Source organism: Athene noctua, chromosome 17 (assembly GCF_965140245.1).
Source record: "Athene noctua chromosome 17, bAthNoc1.hap1.1, whole genome shotgun sequence".
Taxonomy (NCBI): Eukaryota; Metazoa; Chordata; class Aves; order Strigiformes; family Strigidae; genus Athene; species Athene noctua.
The window spans coordinates 11,966,238-11,984,611 of NC_134053.1; the positions used below are offsets into that span (position 1 = coordinate 11,966,238).

General features: G+C 44.0%; 1 protein-coding gene across 8 annotated transcripts in view; it reads left to right on the plus strand.

Annotated features, from left to right (window-relative positions):
- The first annotated feature begins 214 nt into the window (after positions 1–214).
- PISD (phosphatidylserine decarboxylase) overlaps positions 215–18,374 on the plus strand; it is a 29,137-nt gene continuing 10,977 nt past the window's right edge. Inside the window, exons 1-3 of one of the 8 annotated variants that reach the window (XM_074920744.1) lie at positions 215–273; positions 3,731–3,825; positions 8,835–9,010. In XM_074920744.1, coding sequence (XP_074776845.1) covers positions 224–273; positions 3,731–3,825; positions 8,835–9,010 — 321 coding nt within the window. In that variant the 5' untranslated portion in view covers positions 215–223. Of the gene's footprint in view, positions 274–3,730; positions 3,826–8,834; positions 9,011–12,989; positions 13,010–13,472; positions 13,577–13,624; positions 13,721–14,662; positions 16,171–17,342; positions 18,273–18,374 lie in introns of those variants that run through there. The other 7 variants (XM_074920741.1, XM_074920743.1, XM_074920740.1 and 4 more) reach the window with 7 other exon arrangements.

The following is an 18,374-nucleotide window of genomic DNA, read 5'->3' on the forward strand; positions in this document are numbered from 1 at the left end:
GGAACAGCCCGTGTCCCCATTCCGGGTCTCCCCTGAGGAGCGGCCCGGCCCCTACACACCGCATCCCCCTCAGGTACCGGCCCCGCCCGCCGCCGCCTGGCCCCGCCCTCCCGCCGGCCCCGCCCTCCCGCCGGCCCCGCCCGCCGCCGCCTGGCCCCGCCCCCGGCCGTCTCCCGCCCTCACGCGCGGGACGCAGCAGAGGCGGCGGCGGCGGCGCGGGAAGATGGCGGCGGCCGTGGCGCGGGGCGGCGTGGCCGTGCTGCGGCGGAGCAGGTACGGGCGCGGCGGGCGGGACGGCGCCGAGCTGCACCGCGCCGCGCTGCTCGGCGGCGAGGGCGCCGGCGCTGTCCGGCCCCGGCGGGGCTGCGGGCGAAGCGGCAGCCGCTGTCTGACAGCCGGCACGCCGGGGGCGGGGGGCGTGAGGAGGAGCCGGGCGGTGGCTCGGCCTCCGCCGGCCGGGGGCCGCAGCCGCCCCCTCCTCTCCTGCTGCCTCGCTCGCTGACATTTCCCGGCCGGGGTGAAAACGCGGTTGTTTCTGGTGCCTCGGCCCTGTCCCCGGGGCATGTGTGAGGAGTCTTGTCCTCGTTTTCCAAGCTGGAAAGAATGATGAAGGTTTTACACGTTTTAAGAAAAAAGCTTGTATCATTTTAACCCAGTTTTATAGTCTGTAGTTGTCACTGCGTAGGTATTTAGCAGAAACTGGTAGGTGGGGGCAGCTACAGCCCCTAAAGGTTATGTAATGCCCCGGGGAAGGACCGGCTGGGAGGAGAAGCACCTCTCGGGGCACCCAGCAGGCCTTCACAGGAGATCTGCTCTTAAAGCTCACGCTTTTCATAGCAATGCAACAGTTTTAAAAATAGCGTTTCCAGGACATAATTCTGCGTTCTTAGACAGCACACACAGTCCCCTTACTCCACCTTATCTCACAAAACCTAGAGAAAACACCAGAGTGCACTGTTACCGTCCGGCCTCAGTGCCCAGCAGCGGAGTGTTGTCCCTCACCCCGCGATGGCTGAAGTCACCGAGGGGCTGAGGTTCATGTGGGATCCTGGCAGCTCCCGTGCCAACAACCTCCGGTCGGGTGGCAGAGGCAGGAGGCCAATGCTCTCCTGTACGCTGTACCCATCAAGGTCAGGCTGTCAGGAGCAGGGAAGGGAAGGCTGACAGTAAACTATTTGGTCTTGTCACTTTTTAGACAGATTTCAGAGTAAGGAGGAGACTGGTTTTCTTATGTTGGACACTAAAAACAATTTTGTTAAGAGCCTAGGGTCTGCGATTAATTGTTGCGTCCTTCCTCTTTGATGATCTGTCTGCTAAAGTACCAAGTCTTGGTGTGTCCTGCCCTACCTTGGCAACATGACCAGCTCCTGGATGCTTCTCTGAAGCCAGCAAGTTTTGTTCTGGCTGTGCTTTTCTTTTTTTTTAGGTTATTATGTACCAAGACTAATATATGTCTTGAGAATACTAGTGCTTTAGGCTGTAACTGACATTTTTTTTTTTCCCCCTGATTTTGTAGGGTTCTAAAACTTTTCTGGTAAGTTTAAATTTAATGCTACCTGTTCTTAGGGTTTTTTTAATCCTTTAGACAGACCTCACAGGCTTTCAGCTTCCTGAGGGGCAAGTACTCCTTTTATCCTAGATGTTTTAAAATGTTGTAAAGCAGGCCTCGTAATACTGCAAATTAGTGTAGGTCTGGTGTATGACCCATGCAGATCAGCTGACCTCATTGTTCATGATAAAATTACAGCATATAGCTTTGTAAAACATACAGGTTCTGCAGCAGCGTGGGATGTTTTTTCTGTCTTGCTAAGGAAATAATACGCTGGGAGATGATGCAGTAGTGTGGCATGTTTAGCATCTGGTTACAGGAATCTGTTTTGGCGAGGGGCTGTCCTGTCACCTTTGGGTTAATACAGTGGTTTTAATAGAGACCAGGAAGCTGAAGGGCAGAGTGAAATATTACTGACACCACGTTATGGGTATAAGTGAAAACTATAGCTATTTATCCTTGGCTGACATTAAAATACTGTTAGTAAGTGTTGTCTAGAAATCACATAGTGATACTAGTAAAGAAATCTGTTATATATAGATTCTTCTTCTAAATAAAGAGATAATGGCTGTATGTAACTCAGTAGACACCTGAAATGAATTCTTAAAATTCTTAATAATCACTTCCTCTGATTGAATCGTCCTAAATGATGCAATAACTTGTAAGCTAGTGAAGTAATTCTGTACTCGATGTGTATCTGATCAAGAGGAGATGAAAGGTCAGAGGGCCAAATGAAGACATCCCAGCTGTGGCATTTGCATCCTGGGAATGAGTGGGTTGCCCAAAGACCTGCCAGACCTGGTTCTTCCAAAAGGACTGAGCTGAGCCTGTTGGCGTGAGAGCACTGCCCCTTGCCTGCCCTGGCTTGGGCCTGGGAACCTGACTAACAGCAGGATGTGGTGTTGTCATGACATCAAGGACTTGTCTAAACGTGCTTAGATTTATTAGAAACATGAAATAAAATAATTTATAATAAACAGATGAAAAATCCTGGTTGAACCTTTTCCCTGTGTTGGCCAGTTACAGGTATTTTAAAATGTTTTCGGAGTGGCAGAACCACACTCACAGTTCTCCAGTGCACAGAGTGGTAAGACAGATTCTAAAGAAGAGCTTCTGTGTCTGGCAGCCTTTGTACTTTTCCAGCTATATCAGTTGGCCTAATAAATGACATTACTTCTTCATAGAGTCCATAACTTTTCTTTATATATACTCCTCCCACCAGCATGGTGAGGAAGGAAATACATAAACTGAATTTATAAGTGTCTCTTAAGAGAGTTGCTGTTGTAGGAGGTTCCCTACATGACACACCTGTGTAGCAGCCTGGTGAAAATGAAATAATACTAAATGCTAAAACAATCATTACAAAATTTACTGCTACAGTGCAAGCAGAGTTTGTTTTGATCAGCATGGCTGAATTCAACTTTGCCCATTATAAACACTACATTTGGATGGAAGTAAATACATGTTAGCCGTGTTGTTACAGAAGATAATAGTTTCTGCTACGTACTTTCCTTGTAGGTAAAACAATCATGTTTTAAAGATTTTTGTTTTCCCCAGCAAAATACAAGTAATTTACTGACTTTAAAGGAGTTGTTTGCATGCTGTTGAATAAACTGGAAGCAGATTTAGAGAGCAGTAACTCTCATCTGTTCTAGAATCACTTATTAAAAAAAAAGTAACAAATAAGTTACTAAACATGTAGGCCAGGGCAGTGCATAAACCAAGATGAAATTAGATTATATTAGCTTGCTTTTAAAAAAGACTTAGGTTGTATTCACCATCGCAAACATTTTAGAACTCCACACAGGCCAACTCCATCACAAAATGACAACATAACTAGTTGCCCAAAAAAGGGCTATTGCCAAGATCAGCACATACAATACTCCAAAGAGTATCACTGTTACAATAGAATTAAGCTCAAGAGGCACTTGTGTCAATATTTGTTAAGAAAAAGAACAGATAAAGTAGATACAACATTAAATACCTTCAGGAGCAGTTGGATTGGGTGTTTTGTTTTTTAGGGAAGGAATAGGCCAGAAGGGAATAGGCTCAGTGGAAATTTTATGATACTTAAAGGAAATTTGTCCCTCTGTTATTCAGCTTTTGAAGATAAGATTGTCACCACACTGAACTGCTTACATTTGAACTTAAGCAGCTGCTTCTTGTTTGTTTTATTTGCAGTTTGCTGACTACCTATAACTTCCTTATACACGAGAACCTGTGTCTTAGAACTGGAGTCCTGTGGAAGCAGCCACCTTCTAGGACGTTTTTCAATGGTAAGTGAAGGCTTATATCTGCTCAGCATGTTTAAATTCAAGGTTGCTCAAAGTTAGGCAAATTACAGTCCCATATTGGTGAATATGAAGTTCTTGAGATTAAAGCAGAAGTGGGAGTACCAGCATTGGAGACTTGCTTGATTCATTGCATTTCCATAGACAAATTATGCTTTATTTCTTTGGTGTTACATTTTCCAGATAGTAAAAAAAAGTGTATTTACCTATTTCATAAGATTCCTTACAAGGTGTTATTGTTTCTCAGCTGTTTTGGAATACTTGGATAGCAAATGTTGTAGCAATAAAAATAAATTTTAAAAATAACCAGAAATAATTTCATTGAACAAGAGGAGCATTTTAGACAAATAGCTTCCCTAGCTGTGGTTGAAAGCTGCTTCTCTGTCCTTTTTTTTTGAAGAGCCATCTGTTCCACAATGATTTTAGAGGTACGAAGAACCTTGCAGAGACACAAATCTGGATGGCAGTTTAGATGCTGTAGTATCCAGAGAAGTATTGTCTAAAACTGGAAAAGCAGAGCTGATCCCATCTGAGGGAATGTCAGCCCCCCAAGTCAGGAGTACCTCTGTTGGGGTTTATTAATAGGCTACGCAATTGTTTATTTTCTGGGGGTTTTTTCCTCATTATTTTTGTTAGCTCTAACCACTATACCTGTATGTGTTTATCAAAAAGTAACCAGCTTGCTTTATCATTGTGACATCCTGCCCTAGTGGTCTCCTTTTATGTACCCCCTTTGAGGGAGGGTATTTGCCTTTTTTAAGCTCCTTTGATAGTTTGACAATCGTCCTTTTCACTGGGATCATCACTTCTGAAGAAACCTCTGTATCAGGGCCAACAGAAAAGGAGCTAGGATAATAAAGTGAATGGCTTTTATGTTTCTACTTATTTTTCCTAAGGAAAATGAATGTTGGGATTTTTTTCCATCTTCCTTGGCAATATATGTTTTTTGTCACGTTTGCTATATGTTCAAACATTACAATAGCTAGGCAGCTCTGCATCCTTAATACATGCCTCACTGTATGTAAATACAATACAAAATGCACCTTTCTCATATCACAGCCATCTTGGCACACTAATGAATCGAGTTTTTTCCCTGCAAGCATTTTTGTACAACTTGACAACGTACTGTAAACTAGAAGCTAGTCATGTAACAACAGTGGCACTTTCTTGGCTTCCTCAGGTCAGGTGTATGTGAAATGAGGGACTTCATGTTTCCCTGCACTCCCTGCTCAGCAACTGAAGAAAGAATATTTTGTAAAGCAAATTTAATCAGGCTGTGATACTAATAACAAGTGCTAGAGGAAGAAGGACTCTGGGGAAGAGCATAAATAATAGAATCTCTTTACATGTAGCTTTCAAACTTTTCAAAACATCTGAAATTTTTCTTGTGATATCTGTACAGCTAACGAAAACCCATTAACAGTAGGTTTATTTTTCTTAATTAACTTCTGAGGAGTCTACAGTTGAAAAATTACTTTTTAAAAGACACAATACATTTTACCAGAGAGAGTCATGTTAGGACAGTGTTTTTACATTAAAAAAAAACACAACACTTTGAAGAACTTGCTGATCCAGTAGTCCGTGTACTTCCCACACCTTAATTGTATCATTCTTCCTGATTTTGAAATGTGAAACTTTTTTTACATCGGTTTAATGGTTTTACATGTCCTCCAACATTTTTTAACTGTTTTGTTGCTCTAGTGCATTTCTAGCAGGACAGCACAGCAGGCCAGGCATGCTTCTATCTTTCTTTTGCTGGGCAGTGTCACAATGATAATGTGAAAGAGTCTGCTTGGATGTTGGCTGAGAGATCTTTGTAATAGCAGTCATTAATAATGAGCCTGACAGCTAAAATGATACCCATTATCAACATTAAAGCCAGTCAGATAATGTGAGACATGAAGTGACTGACTGAGAAGGGCAACATCAAGCTTAATATATAATGGATAATAAGAAAGTAACAGCACAAACCAGGTGGAAGTTTGTTGAAAATGTTCAGCTGTATTACCTGCTTTGTAGTGCAGCTATTCACCTTGAGAAGTCTGAGGAATTCAGACTTCAGCAGTTTAACAGACTTGTTAGAAAGAAAAGGCATAAATATCCTTCTATATTTCAATTTGTACTTGTAATCTTAATAAATCAGGAAATCAAAGTAGGTATACATGAAATGTTTAAGACCTGATTAAAGTGGTGCTTGCACTTGGAATTACTCTATCTGGCTGTGAAGATCAAGTATTATTGTTTTTAAGAAACAACTCTGTTTGCAGAGTTGTAGCATATGCATTGTCATATATTAGTATAAAAATTGCATACAGTCTTAAATTTTTGTTTCCTTGCTAGCTGAGGTCTTGATCCCATTTTCTACAACCATTTCTTTGGGTTAACTTGCCCGTCCAAATCCCTCATCTGCAATGTCATATATGGATATTTCATTATTGAAAAATATGCATACACAGATAAATAGAAACAACAACTCTGTTGTCTAGACATCAAAGTTAGTCATTGCAGAAAAAAATATCAAGGAAGCTGAGATGCATAATGCAAATATGTTGATGGCATGGAAGAGAAAGTAATTTGAAGTTAGCTTTGAGTTTTGAACTAATTAACTTTTTAGCCAGCCATTTTCTAATCAATTGGTATTTCCAGTTTGGATTTGGGTTTAAATCTAGATGACTTCCAAATGATTAGGAAGAGAAGATTAACTCTTCTTTAGCTTTATCACTGCCCCTTATAACGGCCTCCTCTAAGTGTTTGTATCCTTTCTTAGAAGAAATTCATAGGTTGGTCAGAGTAACAAAGCAATATTTGACTCATTGCATCTGATTGCATAGACTAGAGCATGCCTTCAGTTATGCAGTCTGCTTTCTCATCCTGGGTTTATAATATTTCTGAGGGAATGAGTCGTCTTCATCAGTTCCAGAGGAGGAAATTGTTACTTTTTTATTCTTATTTGCTGAATATACTCAATGTTTAAGAGAAATCTGAAACAGGTTAGCCTTATCTGTAAGGAGTTCAGATTTAGGGTTCAAAGCATCTAAAAATACGTTATTACTACACCTTTTTACTTTTCTCCTGGACTTGTTTCTGTGGGCTCATGTGCCAAGACATGAGCTTTCCTCACATTCTCCTGCTGCTCGCCAGAAAGCTGCATCATTAGTATCGTTAGAGAACATGATGTTCAGCTGAAATCTCTAAACAGGGCCAACTGCCTGAACCTGGTTTTGTTGCCAAAATCAGTAACTAATCTTTTTATCTTGGAATTTGTAAACTTGTGTGAATTTCATGTCTGGAAGTTGTGGAATTTTATTTTGTCAGGGTAAAAAAAGCTTAATAATGGTGTGTTAGATGCCTTTGCCAATGATCACGTGTTGGATACCATTTACAGAAGTGCTGTTTAATTAATGCTGGAGATGGGGAAAAGTCAACTCTCCAAATCATTTATCAACAAATTAAATTGTGTTTGCTGTGGCTTGTGGAACATCGAATGGTTTGCTCTCTAGCACAGGAAGAGAAACATTCATATTGGTGTAATCAATAGAGGCTCTTGAGGTGGAAAGAGCCTCTCCCTGGATACAAACCAGAAAGAGGGGTTTGTGTTTGGGAATTTGTTAAGCTCTGGTGAAATAGCTGAGCAGCTTTGTGAACTTAGAACCAAAGATGTGGTGGGAAGAGAGTTAAAGGCTTCAGGGCTAAAGAGTGTGTTGGTCTCTGTAGAGACCGTTCTGTTGAAATAGTGATGCAAAGTTGAAAGGTTGTAGAGTCTTAGTAAATTCAAAATAAATAGAAGTCTTTCTTTATAAACATGTAGCTGTTCTAAATGATCCCTGCCTTTACTGAGCTTTGTTCTTTAGGGCAGAATATTTTCTAGAATCTTAACTGTAACTGTAGTTGCTGCCTTGTTTTTTGGTAGTTTTTTCTTTTCCCACAGAAAATATTATAATTTTTTTTCAATAAGAATAAAGCTGTTTTCATATTATGATGTATTTTGGGACATGCAATTCAAACAATGTTGTAAATCACATATGTAGGAAGGAAACGAGCAAAAGCATTATTTTGATAAAACAAAATGTGAGCAAGCATGGATGAAGAATAGCTGCATGCTTTTAATCAGCTACTGCTTAGAACTAAAGCTTCCCAGATTGCTAAGCAATCATGCTTTGTCTCTATGCAATCTAGAAATAGATTTGGTGTTTACTGAATTCTTTGTTATGCTGTTAATGTATCCTTTCACAGTCAAACCCTGAACCTGATACAGATGGAACAAGAGATAGCCCATTGTTTTTGATTCTGGCTCATCCATGTGAATGATTGTTATGGAAATGACACCAATCAGTATTCGAGAGTTGGTTCCTTTGGGCATTTTCTCTGTCCAGTAGTGACTTATGCTCATTGCTGAGAACCTTCAGATTGACTGTAATACTAGGTGTCTTTTTTTTTTTTTTTTTTCATGTGGTGACCTGTATTACAGCAGAAATGTGCCTATTATCCTGTTTACCAAACCTACACTAAAGCAGGTCGTCATTTCCTTCCCTCTTCCAGTTAGCTTACAATTTGGGGATTCCCTAACTATAATGAAAGCTTTAGTGGCTGAGTAGCATGAAGCTCCACAGTACTAATTGTTCCCCAGCAACTGGTTATTCTGCATAGTAACAACATAGAAAATTTCATAGTTGGAAAGCATGATAGTGCCTTCAGGCCGCTCACTTGATATATTTCTCCATGGTGTTTTCAGGGAGCTCATTTTATATGTTTTTAGGGGAAGAATGTTGAAGGGATGTGAGGTGGAGGGGTGGGGGATGAGGTTAAAAACACAGATGGCCAATTAGTGTTCGACAGCTGGGTTTCAGTAACTGGAGTACTTGGGAGCATCTATACATAACTTCTGTATCACACATTCCTCATCACATTTTCATCACCTAAGCACAGAACATCTTTTTCTTTACCGTGTAGTTCTCCTTCCTGAAGTCGTTTTGTTTTGTTTTTTTTCCTTACAGACAGAAAGAAGCTTCATACTGCTCCGTTAGGGCAAGTCTTTCGCCTGCGCCCCTTCCATGTTCTGGTAGCTACAGGTGGGGGATATGCAGGATACAAAAAATATGAGGATTACAAGTTGGAACAGCTGGAGAAGAGGGGCATAGAGGTGCCTGTGAAGCTTGCAAGTGAGTGGGAGGTAAGAAACTTGGGGCAATTTTGCTTCTGCCATGTTTGCTGCAAAGCTCCTTTGCTTTCATTCCAACAAGTGAATGTTTCATTTGTCCTCTACTGCCAATGTATTTTTGACAAATCGTGGAGCTAAAGTTTCTGTCACTTCAGTAATATAATTTTGGCTGAAGTCAATATAATGATGCATTAGAAACTGCTGGCGTCTCCTCCATCTTTTAGTAAGGCTGACACTTGATTTTTTAAAAATACTTGTCAAGTTGGAGGTAGAGGCAATAGATAATCAAGTATTATGTATTTTGAACATAAAGATGTTTGGTAGGCATTGAATCGTTCAGATGGAAGTCATGTAGTCCACCCTCCTGCTTAAAGCAGGGCCAACACTGAATTCAGACCAGGTTACTCAGGGCTTTGTCCACTTGAGTCTTAAAAATTTCCAAGGACAGATTCCATGGTGTCTCTGAGCTGCCTGTTCCACTGCTTAATTATCCATGTAGTGAAAAATATTTTCCTTATATACAGTTAGAACCTCCTCTGTTTCAATTTATGGGTGTGTGTCTCCAACTCACTCAGTAAAAAGCCTGGTTCCACCTTCTCAGCAACCTCTTCTTGGATGTTGGAAGGCTGTCATAGCTCCCTCCTAAGTCTTCTCCAGGCTAAACTAGCTCCATACCCTTAGCCCATCCTTACATGCCATGTACTGCAGCCCTTTGACAACGCTGCTGGCCCTCCACTGGATGTGCTCAAGTCTATCAACATCTTCCTTGATCCTAAGAAAACTGGACACAGTATTCCAGATGTGTTCTAACAGACACAAAGCAAAAGGGAATGGCTTTCCCTTGGCTTCTGCTCCTTTATGCTGCTGGCCTTCATCACTGCCAAGGCATGATGCAGACTCATCTTCAACCTACTGCCCACTTGCACCCTGAGGGAGCGTGTCTGCAGTAAGTGTGGGGCTGTGGCTCTGCATGGCGCAATGCATTTTCTTATTTTCTCCACCTGCGTTGCAAGGTAGCAGATTAAGCACATTATGCAATTTACACAGCTAAATACAGAAATCAAAGTAGACAAGACTAAAATTACAGATTATAAAATTTAAAAAAACATTCAGTGCTGAGGTTTGGGGTTTTTTTCCTAGTAGTTCTAGCTATGGGTACAGCTTGTGCAGAAGTTGTAGGGCTTATCTTCTCCCTAGCTGCTTGATCTGTGCTACTTTTGGCACTTTAGTTACTTCCTCTATGCTTTCATGCCTTATATACTTTACAAGGAAGCTGAGACAAAATTAATACCTAGTTAATAAAAATCCACCTTTTACCTGCAAGACCTTTTTTTCATAGGTAACACCTAGGTCTGTAATAGCTCTTGCTTATCCTGAGGGATTTTTGCCTTTTCCTTCTGGATTTTAAGGAGTTTAGAAATTACTGTGGAATTATAGTATGTGTATCCAATTCATAAGTCAAATATCCATTGCACCATTCAAGTAAGACATACTTTATAACTTCCTGTAGCTGCTGTATCTCCTTTAAAATACTAAATATATTGTACAACTCCATGTTAGACGGGGTAAAGTATACATCGTGTTCTTCGAAACAGCCAGGTGAGTGAGTGCCTGTTTCAGTGCCATGTCTGAAGGTAAGGAGTTAAAAATTCTGGGATTGTAAGTTTGTGTAAGATGCTTCAGTATGACCTTTAGCATCCCCTTTCTTTGCATTCCTGAGCACACAGCCAGTTTGTGAGGGGTTTGGCCACATGCCTGTGGGGAACTGAGCTGCAATCCCTAAATTCATTTCCACTAGTGACCCAAATCACACATGATCCAGACAGTTTAGGCTGTAATAGCTCCCGAGGAGTGAGTCTGTAAATGTCTTCTGTGTGTTCTTTTCCTGCTGAGGCTTATTTCAAACAGGTTTTATGTTCTGATTAAAGGTAAAAGAACTGGTAAGTGTCCATGGAGTATTTATTTAATAAGTCAATGTCAATTCAGTTTTGATACTCAAAACCAATTTTTCTTTGTTATTCTTCATATTTTTAGGTGTGAAATTGAGTAATTCCCTTATTAAATTTGCTTTCTTTCAGTATACTGATATGCTGATTTGTTATTATTTGATGGTTATTATTTGGTGAAGCTACAAGTATTGCTTTTGATGAAAGAGTTTTAAAGGATTTGTTTTTTGCAGTGGGGAATCACACAAAGAATTTCAAACTGATAAGCTGGGCTCCAAATGCCACAGATACTAGTAGTAGACACTAGCAAGATTTCCTAGTCCTTCCTGATTTGCTTAAGTTCTGTTGAATGCTTCTGTGGGAGGGAAAGGAAGCTTGACAGTTAGGAGGAAAAAGAGAAACTTTGTTCAGACATTGCAAGAAATATTCCAAACAGTGAAGGATTCAAGAAAAATAAGAGCTGCATTGTTCCTTTTTGTTGGAAAATGGAGTGTTTTTTGCTGACCTATCATTTTTCATTATTCTGTTTTTTGCATCCCTGGAAGCTTATGAGTGTGGAAAAGAGGGGTGTAGTCTTGCTTTTAGAGCAGAATGAGCCTTTGCATAGGCCAAAAGTGACCAAGTTCAATTGAATGGGCTTTGAAAGAGGAATGTAGAACCACCTCGTGTCCGTGTGCGAATGAGGGCTCCGGGTGTGAGGCCGATCCCCCTGCTTCTGAGCAGAAGAGAGATACGAAATAGGTGATCAGCACCGTGCGATGCAGGCAGGGAATCTCTCCCCGTTGCAGAGGTAGATATCGGTATCATCACAGAAGAGTGCACAGGTTTTGACTGATTTAAAAAGAGTATCCTCCTATATGGTTTTGCTTTGCTCAAGCTCCATAAAAGAATGGGGGGTAGGGGGGATTAATCTGGTTTAAATCAAGTGTCCCTTAAGTTTTTCCATGGGGAAAGACAAAATTATTGTTTCTTTAGCATAGATCTTCTCATAATTTTCTTAGAGATGTTATGTAGCTAATAGCTTGAGCTGATTAAAGCCTTAGTGTGTCTCCTACTGTGAATACCGGTGAGGATCAGCTTTCATTTAATTAGATGAGGTAAAGCAGAGAGCTTGGAGGGAGACAGGTAGATATTTATCAGATGGATGGAAGCTCATTGTTCAAATCCTTGCCGGCACAGACGTTTCCTGGCTGGGATCTGCATGCACAGCAGCCATTCATATGCTAAGCAGGGGCATTTCACCCCTTCTCACCTGGGCACTGCGGCGTTGCTATAGGATCCAGGAATTCCTATGGGAAACCTTGGCCAAAGGGTGAGTTTGGATGAACAGAGACCAGATGAACACGAGTTTTTCTCTAGAGAGAGGAACTCATGTAGCTGTCTTTTGCTTCCACAGTTTGTTCTGGTTTGCAAAAAGCAGTGTGTGTTGGGGTGACATGCACCAAGAAAACCAGTGAACCTTTAAAGGACGTGAGCTGCAGTGACATCTGCGATCGATGGCAGATTAATCCTGTCCAAACCTCAGCTTATTGTCATGGGGCACAGTTTTTAAAAACAGCTTAATACAGTGGGGAAGTGCTTGAGTATAGGTTTAGGATCTTGATTCTCAGAGGTAAGAACAACAGTCTTTCCTATTGATATTGAAAACTGCTCGTATTTATGTAACAGAGGATACTGGATGCTATTTTGGCAGTACAATACAGAAGGTGCTTTTCTTGGCCCAGAGGAGACAAGAGAGTGTTATGCTAAGAGGTGTGTATCAAGTTCAGAAAAGAGCTAATAATGGAAAAATCTCTGATTACTATTTCTTTAATCCAATTTTGGAAGAATGAAGCATGATCTCCAGTTGGTTTGTTTCCTGTTCTTTATTGTTGCTCCCATGTCCTGATGTTTGGAGTTTTATTTGAGCAAACATGCAATTACAAAAAAATTAATCTTGTAGTGTGGGCCAACGCATGTGACAGACGGTCAGAAAATGTTAAATGCGGTGGAATTTCAACAAGATCAGCACGTGTGAAGGGTGTAACGGTGTAAATGGGTTTCTCAGCCGTCCTGGAAACTTGAAGTGAGTCAAATCAGCATTTAATCTGACCGGCGAGACGGCGCTTTGACTATGTCAGTCCGGTCTCTCTCATACAACTTTGTGAGCATCGTGCTGGGATGAGGCAGCGCTTTCTCCGGGCGTTTCAGGAGCAGCGGTGAGGCTGCGGCGCACTCTTTGCTGTGGCGGAAAACGCGAGTGCCGGGCTCTGTTACCGCCCCGAGACAGCCCGTGGGCAGCGCGGCCCCCGGCGCGCCGGGCCGTGCCCCCGAGGCTGAGCCCTTCTCCCGCCGAGCGGCCCAGGCCCGGCGCGGGGGGCTGCCTGGCCGAGCCAAGGTTGCCGCCGCGTTCCGGTCCCCGCCGGTTTCTCTTCCTTTTCGTTTCTCGTGCCCTGGCTCCTCCTCCGGGGGGGCCGGGGCCCTGCGGGCAGCAGCCGCCGCCTTGGAGCGCCAGTGGCTGGGCGGCGGGGGGGAGGGCCGCCCGCCCCGCGCCGCTTCCTTAAGGCGAGGACCGGCGGCGGGCGCGGCGGGGAGCGAGCGGCAGCGGCCGGCGGCGTGCCCTTGCCCGGGCGGGCCGTGCCACCGCCGGGAGGTAGGGGGGGCCTGGCGGGGCGGAGGGGAGGGGGGCGGCCGCAGCCCGCTGCTTTCTTCACGTGTCTGCAACCCGCTTCGAAGGGCGGGTCGGCACCGCGTCCGGTGGCGAAGGCGAGGAGGCGGGCGCGCAGGGCGCCCTCAGGTAAGGGCTGGGGGGCCGGGGGGGCCGGGAGTCGCTGGTCCTCGGCTTGCTGGAAGTTTCGGGAGAGGTGTTCCAAAGTCTCGGCGCTCTGAGTAATCGCTTGGCGGATTTAAACACCACCAGCCTCTCGGACCGGCGTTATCGGAGTTCAGAGTCCCGCCGTGAGCTCCCTGCGCGCAGCACCCGCGGGGGGGCGGAGGAGCCGCCGGGGCTTTGTTCCGCGGCCGGCGGCCCGGCTGGGCTGGGAGGACGGAACGCGGTGAGCGGGGCCGTTACCGGCCCGCACGCAGCACAGGGCTTGCTTTACAGATCCCTTCAGATAAAGTACGGTTTGGGGGGTTTTTGGTTGATTTTTTTTTAAAAAAAACGTGAAATGGAAAATGTTACCGCAAAATACTAAAATAACACAGTGGATTTTGGGTGTCACCAGTTTTCATGGCACTTTGCGAAAGTAAATAAAACTTTTTTTCCTTGCTTCACAGAAGAGATCTTTGAGACTGTGCAACAGGCTTTTTGCACAGAATTAGGGTTTAAGTCTAAAAAAACCACCTAACCTTTTATGGCTAGCCGTAAACACCACTTTTTCTTCCTCCCCTCCCGTTTATAGAATGCAGCTAAAACCGCGATGTAAAATTAGGGGGAAACGCAGAAGCTTTATCTTAGTAAATTAAGAAAAAAACATATAGAAAGGCGTTTTCCTAGGAAAGGTAAAGAACTTTAGAAATGGGGGGAGGATGCCCAGGGCAGCGCGGCTCCTTGGCCAGCACCCCCCGGGCCTGCGGGGGGGCCCTGGGGCGCTGCGCTCGGGGGTCCCCGGCAGCGGGACACAGTCCCGCAGTGCCCGCAGAGCGGAGCGGCTCCGGGGGGGGGAGCTGCCGGGCTTGCTCTTGCTGGGCTGGCCCGGAGAGGGTTGGGTGGGAGCAGGGGGGATTACGTGTCTCGGACTAAACAGATGCTGCTGGGAGAGGGATGGAACCTTGAATAAACGGTCACCCAGTACCTCTCCCCTGATTTCAAGACCTTATTTTTGCTGGCCCTTCAATGGAATACCTCAGCTGGATGCGTACGGTGCATTTTTTAAACAGTAGTTTTGTTACCAAATGTAGAAAGTGTGACCAGAGGGCTTTGAGCACTCACCAGCGCATTCCAAGCCTAATGATTCATGCTTACGATTTAAAACTGAGACTGCAGGTTTGAAGTTCAGTTGCATATTAGTCTTTTTCGCAAATGCCTTACTGTATTGTTTTTTAAAACTTGAGGGAAGGGCTTGAGGTAGTAATGACAATTAAGCAGGGTCACTGGACTTGACACTTAATTGAGCTGACAGAGCAGAATGGTGTTGCGTAGCTGGCAGATTAGCAGTTCTCTATTAGATAATAATTCTCTAGGGATCTATACCTGCTGGGAACTGCTTCTTTTCTTTTATTTACCTAACGCGGATTCTGAGTGGGTTCAGACAGGTGGGAGAGTTTGGTACTGATGTCCAACCTCCCACAAACCACCAGTCGTAAGATTCTTGTCTGAGTTGGTAACACAGGCTTTGTGGCACTGCCTGCACCCCAAGAAGCCCAGCTATTGAGATGCCATTATACAAGTCCCTCTGTCATGAGCTGGTTGATCACCAGTTCTTGTTCCTTTCCCCGTGGAAAGTGGGTAAAGTCAGGGTGGATTTTTCATTTCAGCCTCCTTACACTGTAGGAATCATACGCTGCTTCTGGGGCAGCCGCAACAGGGATGACAGCTTATCACAGACTAAGCAGGACTCTGGTATTTGCATCTTGGTGAATGTAATCAGGTCAGTAGAACAGAACTTGAGAAAAAAACACAGGTCTTCTTACTCACTGGAACTCAGTTTTTTGAAAAGGTGGAGGAAAAAAAGCTTTTAACCCAATATTTCCCCCTTCCTGGAGAGGAATCTCTTGCACCACTTTTATTTTTTTCTGAACTGAAGGGTGGTAGTTCCCACTGCATGGGGCTGTAGAACATCTTAATGTCCATTTTTTTTTAGGGAGCAGGTGAGCTATTTAAATTGTTCGATGCTTTCACCGAATCAGGCTTGTTCAATCTAGAATATAATAACAGAAAATGTTTTGGGGGATAAGATTAAATTTCTACTGAGAGAGCTTGTGGATTTACCTACCTCCATTATCCTTCAGGGAAGAGCACTGAAGAAAATGTAGATAAGAATTCTGTTTGCTCTGCTGTCTTTCTGCAAAGCCACACATAGGTGAAGGTCTCCCAGGAGGAGCCCAGCCCGGGAGGGGGTGCCAGCGGGGTGCCAGCCTGGCCGTGGGAGCAGGGCACGGCGCCGCCCGGGCGAAGGGCAGGCAGTGCCGCGGAACCCTGCCCGCTCCTGCCTGGCCTCTCCAGCGCCGAACCAACCCACCAACCAACTCCACAGTTTTGTGAAGATGCGTGTTCAGCCTGAAAATGGTTTTCATCTTGATGAAGTGCGTTTTTGAAATGATGTTGTCAATTTAGCTTGTTTCTATTTAAAATTATTATTTAAGGGCAGTAATTTCTAACGTTCCTGGCAAATCGAGAGAAATAGCTCCCCCGTGCTCCTTGTTGCTTTTCTTTTGAATTTTGATGGGATTTTGGGTAACTGCTTTCATCGTTTAGCTGTACAGATGGCCTCATTTTTGTTGTGTAGGAGTTTCTTGTGCCAGTCAGAGAAAGACTGAATGCTATTTTATATAGGAAAACAAAAAAAGTTGGCACAGGGCTCAGGGAGGAACAGGGTATGTTTGAGTGCTTTTAACTGATCTTAAATTCATCTCTTTCCAATTAACTGCTTTTGGTTTTTTTAATACGCAATTGTTAAAATTCAGTTTAAACAACAACATGCACACAGGTCTTGGAACTTCCTGTGAATACTGTATGGCAGTTTTCTTACTGAAATAAATATTCTAATGCAGGAACTTAAGAGGTGTTTCTAGGGAATATCTGTAATATTTGGAGTTGAAGGCCAATCAAAATACACAATTCTTGCTAGAATATTTTCATTTTGAGGCCTGAGTGGGATGCCATTAGCTGGTTAATTCCAGCTTTTCCTTCTGGCCCTCCCACTTCTGCCTTATCCCTAATACAATACAGCCTTCTCCCTCACATCAGAGCACCAGTGCTCTTTTTGATCTACTCTATTAGGGATACAGCTTTCATGGTGTTCAGAGATTTTGGAAACAAGGAATTGTTGTTTTCGGGTTTTTTTAAACCCAGACTTTAACAGAAAACATAAGTGAAATGGATAGCCACCAGAGAGTTAGCCCCTAAATTGTTCTGGGTATTTAGTTTAATCTTGAGGTGAGAGGTAGCTAAAGGACTTCCACTTTCTGAACCAGGGGTCTGGTTTCGAGCTCCTTTAACAATCCAGATGCAGAAAATCTGTTTGAGATTGTGGTCTGCAGGGTCAGAGAGGGAAATTTCTCTCTATGTATACCCAAAATGCTCAAGATAGAAATACTGCAGCCTTTTGTCTTTAAAAAACAAAACCAAAGCAGCTTCCTTTAACTCATGTTTTATATTTTGGTTCTGCAAGAGTAAAACCTGTGGCAGCAGTGAGAGTCACATAATAGACATGTTAACACGATTCTCAAGCTGGCCCTAAACCTGGTTTATATATTTGTAGAAGAATGTCCTTTACCTGCACCCTATGTGAGTCTTGAGATGGAAAGAAATTTCAGGAGATGGATGTTTGTGTCTGGCTGGGGTTATAAAATAGAAGGACGTTCCTTTCCTTTCTGTTTTCTTCTTTCCAAGCTGGACACTGAGAGCAGAAAGGATTTTTGGTGCCCAGCAGTTCAGAACTCTTTTAGTGGCAGCTGCTGCACTGCAGAATTGAAGCTGGGAGTTACCTCCTCCTCTTCTCCGCCCCACTCCTCCTCCCAGCCTCGGATTCAGACAGGCTCTGGGGTTACTGTGCGAGGCCAGCTGGTTGCTCAGCTGACTGTAGTGCATCGCTGCCCAGCAGCCTGGGACCGTGGGGTGTTTTTTGGAGATTTGAGTTTCAATGGCCACCCTGACTAGCGAGGAGCAAGGACTGCTTATATGGACAGCTCGTTTTTATCTTGTGCAGAGTCGGCTTTATAGTGGGATGTTGAAATATGACACAATGCCTGTTTGTTTGCAATAGCTGCAACCCTCGTAGCAGAGATTCAAGTGGGAAACAGAGGGGGAATCCAGAGACAAACCAGCGGGGGAATTAGGAACTGTGACGCCGTGTCCTCTCTCCTGTGCCGGAGCAAGCAAAGGAAAGAGAGGTAGAGAAAAAGACTGAGCCTTGCAACAACCGTCACCTTGACGATGTGTCAGTCAAACACCCTGCAGGGACCAGATCTGCACACAGGGAAATGGTGAGATGCTATAAAGCTTTATCTAACCCTCCACCCTCTTGCTACAACCTCCACAAAGTTAAAATTCATGTCCGGAGGCCGCGTTCAGGGAACGGCGGCGGCAGCAGCAGCAGCTGTGCCAGGGACCCGCAGCCACAGCTGGAGAGTTCAGGCCGGGCTGGCTCTGCCGGTGGTACACCAAATAGGAGAACTCGTTTCAGGTACTGTCCGGTATTTTCTGCTTTGCAGGAATGGTGACTGAAGGGAGAAATGAGGGAGGGAGGATGGGAGGGTGGCTGGGCAGAAGGAGCGACAGCCATCTG